Source organism: Castanea sativa, chromosome 2 (genome assembly GCF_040712315.1).
Source record: "Castanea sativa cultivar Marrone di Chiusa Pesio chromosome 2, ASM4071231v1".
Lineage (NCBI taxonomy): Eukaryota > Viridiplantae > Streptophyta > Magnoliopsida > Fagales > Fagaceae > Castanea > Castanea sativa.
The window spans coordinates 25,308,211-25,314,152 of record NC_134014.1 but is presented as its reverse complement, the minus strand read 5'-3'; the positions used below and the strand labels follow the sequence as shown (position 1 = coordinate 25,314,152).

Genomic DNA, 5,942 nt, shown 5'->3' with positions numbered 1-5,942 from the left:
GTTTTCGCTCTCTGTCGGATTAGCATCTTCAGAAAGTTTGCTCAGGTTCAACTTCCATTACCAAAATCCCAATATAATTAGATAATTGGCATTGTTGTTTACTGATTTTTTCTTCAACAAATTAACATGTATGCAAAGGTTCTACCAGTGGTTTTTGTTGTGTTCAACTCTATGGTTTTATTTGATTTCCATGGGTACATGTTGGCTATGTATGGGCTGTGTTTGCAGATATATCATGCAGAGTATATTTTGAGTTATATTTGTTGCTGTATTCTATTAATATTTGGCTGTGTACAGGGCTAGTATTTTTGAGTTATATTTGCAGATATATTATGTAGATATGTTGTGTTCAACTCTAGTAGATTTGATTAAGTTTGTATTTCTAATTGTAGTAATCACTTATCACAAATACTTGAACTCTTTGACTTTGTGAGTTGGCTCTAATTGACTTCATACACTAATTGTTTTAAGTTCCCTATTTAAAATGGATGGATACACAAGAAGACATAACACGATATGCTAATATCTTACAAATGGATTATGATTTTGTGGCACCATTTATAAGTGGGTCTCAAAATACTTCAATCCCCATTCAAGAGTCTTTTCCGGCTGTTGAAATTGTCACCTCTAATCCAACAAAACGTGGTGGCAACTTCAGTGTAGATGAGGACAACCTCCTCGTCTCTGCATGGCTTAACATTAGCATGGATGCCGTGCAAGGTACTGACCAAAGGGATAAAAAATTTTGGGAGAAAATTTGGCAATACTTTTACGAGAACAATACTTACGGAACCACACGTTCTGCTTCCTCCCTCCAAAGTCGATGGGGAAATATTAATAGGGAGACAAGTAGGTTTGCTAGGTTCATGGCTAAAGTTAAAGCTCGAAATAAAAGTGGTGGGACTGAGGAGGACAAGGTATAAATTATATAGCAATGGTGTCACAATATTAATTTCCGAATAGTTTCAAGACACTAATTATTTTATTTTATTTAAAAAAAAATTTAGTTGAAAGATGCTTTGGAGCTATATAAAGCTTCACCAACTCCTCCAACCGGCTAAAAACAAGCTTTTGCATTTAAACATTGTTGGGTTGTGTTGAAGAACCAACCAAAGTGGAGTGTGCCTAAGGAAAGATCAAAAGGGCTCTCTCAAACTCCAAGTTCAATTGATCAAGTTGGTAGTGATGATGATGACACAATAGGGCTAGAGAGACCAATTGGTAGAAAAGCCAAAAAGGCTAAGCGAAAGAGAACAGATGATGATAAGGGTTCTGATGATTATTTGGCGAAAAAATTGCAATATATTCAGGAATCACATGAACAATATAAAGAGGCTCTTCGCATCAAAGCGGATAGGGTTCAAGTGGATGCGCAAAGAGCTGATTATTTGGTGAAAAAATTGCAATATATTCAGGAATCACATAAACAAGGTAAAGATGCTCTTCGCATCAACACGGATAGGGTTCGAGTGGATGCGCAAAGAGCTGATATTGAAAAGGAAAGGCTTCATCTTGAAACAATTAGGGAGGCGCAAAGAGTTGATATTGAAAAGGAAAGGCTTCGTCTTGAAACTATTAGGGAGGAGGGAAGAGTAATGACCATGGATACAAGTGGCATGAATGAAAAAGAAAGGCTTTATTTTGAAAATCTCAAGGATGAAATCCTTGCAAGACAACATTTAGATTAAATAGTTGGGTTTGACCCAAGGAGATGATGTCTTGTCATAACCTTATTTTGGTAGTATATTATTTTAGGTTTGGGGTTGGGTATATGTAGATGATATTTTCTTTCAACCTTATTTTGGTAGTGGCTTATTTTAAGTGTAGGTTTGGAACATGTAGATGATGTATTGTTCCAACTTGATCAATTGGCAATAGGTTGTGCCACTTATGTAATCACATCATTTTTGCTTATATGAAAAACTTATGTCCTTTCTATGGTTGATGATGTATTTTTGCTTATAATAAGATTGATTAACTAAACTAGAAGTATCACATGTTGGTTTTTGGCAAAAAAAAATATGTAAGTATATATGAGTTTGAGTATGAAAATTTTCCATTCAAATTGCTCATTCAGTAGCATTTTGCATATAGAGATCTTTGTGTTGTAGCTTGTTTTTGTCTTATTTCTTTCTGCCATATCTCTTAACAGCGTGCTAATTACACCTCCAAATGAAACAATAGTAAAAGGTCCCTGTTTTGTAGAGGTCCCTGTTTTGTTTCTTTTTGCCATATCTTGTAGAGGTCATTGTTTTGTTTAGATTAATATAAATATTGTTTAGAATAATAAAAGGTCACCCTCTTAATGTCACTATTGCTCACATAAATTGACATTATCATGCCCCCTCATATTTTGCTTACAAATGGTGAGTCTACCTCTGACTTCCCCTCATATTATCATGTCCCTGCCATTTTTTTTTTTCTCTTTTTTGACTAAAACCTGTTTTTATCATAATTGACTAAAACATATTTTATTTCACCTAGTTTTAAACACTCTTATTTTTTTTTAATCAATTCTAAGGTTGGGTAGTACTAACTAGTAAGGGTTAGAAAAGGGTAATTACTTCTCCTTTTAAAATGAGTATTTTTTAAGACCAAAGAGTAAGGCTTTTGGGAATCTTTGAACTTTAAGATTACAGCCAATTTGATCTTCTTCCTAACTTTCATTAACTACCCATTAATGAAGTCCTTTTGTTTTATAACTTTGGAGAAAAAAAAAACACTGATTTAAGTTCCAAAATAACAGCAGTTCAGAAGTCTAAGGGGTAAATTGCAGAATTTGAAACTTCAAGAACAAAACCAATAACAATTAGAAAGTCTGCATACATGATTTGTACAAATATTTATGAAAGGAAAATTGTGATTCACAAATACATTCTTGTACAATGCCTCATATAGGATATTCTCTTCATATTTGACATTTATAGATGATAAAAACCTATACAGTGATTGTGTACCAATTATAATAGGCAAATACAACTTCTATACTTAGCCTTCAATATAAATGTCTGATTGTAATCTCTACTTGCTTTGCAATAATAGTGATAAGTTTCCTAATATTGTTGTCTTCAAGCTTGTCTCTATGGGTAGCTCTCTTTTTCACAAATTGCTTTTTGACGACTCAGACGAGGATGAGATAATGAGGCGAGTTCTTAAGGCTTCAAAATCACAACGTAAACATCGTCGGTATATCGAACATAATCGTTTGGCAGGCCATAAAAGACTTTATCTCGACTACTTTGCCGACAAACCAGTATATCCTTCTAATTTATTTCGGAGGAGATTTCGGATGAGTCGGTCTCTTTTTCTCCATATTCAATCTAAGGTGAAAACTTATGAACCTTACTTTATCCAAAAGAGAGATAATGCCTAAAGACTCGGTTTATCTTCTCTTCAAAAGATAACAGCTGCACTTAGGATGCTTGCGTATAGAGTGACAGCTGATTTTATGGATGAGTATATGCGGATTGGAGAAACCACTGCAATAGAAACTCTGAAAAAATTTGTTAAAGCGGTGGTTGATATTTTCTCCAAGGAATACTTGAGGGCCCCAAACAACGAAGACATTGCTAGACTTTTAGCCAATGGGGAAAGACATGGATTTCCAGGGATGCTAGGGAGCATTGATTGCATGCATTGGAAATGGAAAAATTGTCCAACTGCATGGAAAGGTCAGTACTCTGGCCACATTCGTGAGCCAACCATTGTTTTAGAAGCAGTGGCATCATTTGATCTTTGGATATGACATGCATTTTTTGGGTTACCTGGGTCAAATAATGACATTAATGTATTAGAACGGTCTCCTATATTTTCTGAGCTCGAACAAGGTCATGCTCCTGCAATTAATTACTCAATCAATGTCCATGAGTATACAATGGGATACTACCTTGCCGATGGCATATATCCAAAGTGGTCAACATTTGTTAAAACAATTCCATCTCCACGAGGACACAAACAAAAATTATTTGCAAAAGCCCAAGAGGCGAATAGAAAGGATGTAGAGCGTGCATTTGGAGTGCTTCAAGCAAGATTCGCAATTGTGCGTGGACCTGCAAAATTTTTCTATAGTGAAACGCTCCAAGACATCATGAAAGCATACGTAATTCTTCATAATATGATCATTGAGGATGAGCGAGATGTAAATGAAGCTTTGGTGAGGTGAGGTGATTGAAAGAGAGAAACATCAAATATTTTTAATTAAAATAACAATTTTTTTTTTATATCTACTGTGAATAGTTGGTTCATATATAAGAACCAACTGTTAACAGGTTGTAACCATAATTAGTAAAATACGGTATGCGTCTGAAACTGTAAATATACGGACGGGTTTAATTCGGCATCTTTTTAAAAAGTAGGTTTCAAAAAATCGGCATAAAAATATGGAAATGGAGAAAGAACGCTATGTGTATAATATGAGTATATTACATTTATTTTTTTAAAAAATCATAACAAAAATACAGAAACATATATCTATACTTTTTAAAGATAAAAGTAATAATTTTTGTATCGTGACCTTTAGCTCTTGCCAAGTGTGATTTAATCCTTAGAACATCCTAACAAAATTAATTTTTTTTAGAATGATGCTAGGATTACCACAAACTTTACTATATAGATCTAACAAATTGATGTGTCAACTATTATAAATTTATAAAAGATAATCCAGACACTCATATCTTTGTTTATATACATATAAATAAATAAAAAGCACCGCTTTTAAAAAAACACCCAGAACTTTTTTAAAAAAATTTTCTTAAAAACAAAAACACACTTCTATTATTTCATTGTAAAATGACATTAATCACATTTATTGTCACATCAACTTGTACACTTTTTATACTAAAACTTGTAATAATTTTAACATTTTTTAAGAACTAACAATGGTTATTTTGTAAGCTTCTATTTTTATTTTTCGGTTTACAACTTTAATAAAATAGATATATTAAACATTTTTTTAAAATCAAATAAGAAATATATTAACAGTTTGATTGGAATACATTTCTAAAAGTGTTTTTTTTTTTTTTTTAACACAACAGAACTTTCAAGCAAAACCATTATATATCATGTTTGACTTTTGATGCCTAATGCCAACCGTTTTCATTAGGAAAGTTACTTTTTAACAAGCTGTATCTTCTATCAAGCCGTACTAAACAAGCCAATATATACCTGTTCCGTTACAAACGTTTATTATACTTTCAGCCTCAAACTAACGCGTATATTTCCGTATTATTGCCAATATGACTGGAGACGTGAGTCTTTTTGTAGATTACGGACGTACGCTATCAATACGCGTATCTTACGCATAAAAACTAACTAGGGTTGTAACAAATTATAAAATTCCATATCCGGTTGGAGTATGTTTTTTGAGGTTTTGGTTGTAAAATAGTAACTAGCTTTGGATGTGCTAAATGCTAAAATTTAGCATTTTAGCACACTAAATACCAAAATACCAAAATACATCCTCCACTAGATCTGCGAAATATAATTATTTTTATATATAAATAAATAAATAAAGTAGAAGTGTGTTGTGGCTCTCTGCCTCTCTCTCTCTCTCTCTCTCTCTCTCTCTCTCTCTCTCTCTCTCTCTCTCTCTCTCTCTCTCTCTCTCTCTCTCTCTCGGGGTTGTCATTTTTTGTTTTTTGTTGTTTAACATCAGGTTAGCTGATTGTGGTTGAGTTTGTTTTTAATAAAAGATTGATCTTATTTTAGGTTATTGAAATAGGTGATGTGTTAAAAGTAAGAGATCAAATGTCTAGTGTATTGTCAAATGTTATGTTAAAATAGATAAAGTAATTTTTTGGCGTGTTGAAGTAACATTTTCTAGAACATCCAATGTGAATGCTCTAGCTCAACTATGGTATCTCCTAATGGTTTTTTCTCTTTTATTTATTTTCTTTTTTGTTGTCTAAATATGAAATTTAATAATTATGGTATTTGTGGTAGTT

General features: G+C 32.9%; 1 protein-coding gene across 1 annotated transcript; it reads left to right on the top strand.

The window, feature by feature from the left end:
- The first annotated feature begins 3,004 nt into the window (after positions 1-3,004).
- Positions 3,005-4,162, top strand: LOC142625116 (uncharacterized). Its single transcript, XM_075798818.1, has 3 exons — positions 3,005-3,253; positions 3,401-3,671; positions 3,795-4,162. Exons 1-3 carry the CDS (start codon positions 3,005-3,007, stop codon positions 4,160-4,162), a joined length of 888 nt encoding a protein of 295 aa, XP_075654933.1.
- Positions 4,163-5,942: the final 1,780 nt, after the last annotated feature.

What these genes read in the sequence shown, in the direction of transcription:
- LOC142625116 (XM_075798818.1), top strand. Translation starts at nt 3,005, where the DNA reads ATGTCTGATTGTAATCTCTACTTGCTTTGCAATAATAGTGATAAGTTT. An exon ending in ACTACTTTGCCGACAAACCA is followed by an intron (nt 3,254 to 3,400) that starts GTATATCCTTCT and finishes TCTCTTCAAAAG; the next exon opens with ATAACAGCTGCACTTAGGAT. An exon ending in TTGTCCAACTGCATGGAAAG is followed by an intron (nt 3,672 to 3,794) that starts GTCAGTACTCTG and finishes TTAATGTATTAG; the next exon opens with AACGGTCTCCTATATTTTCT.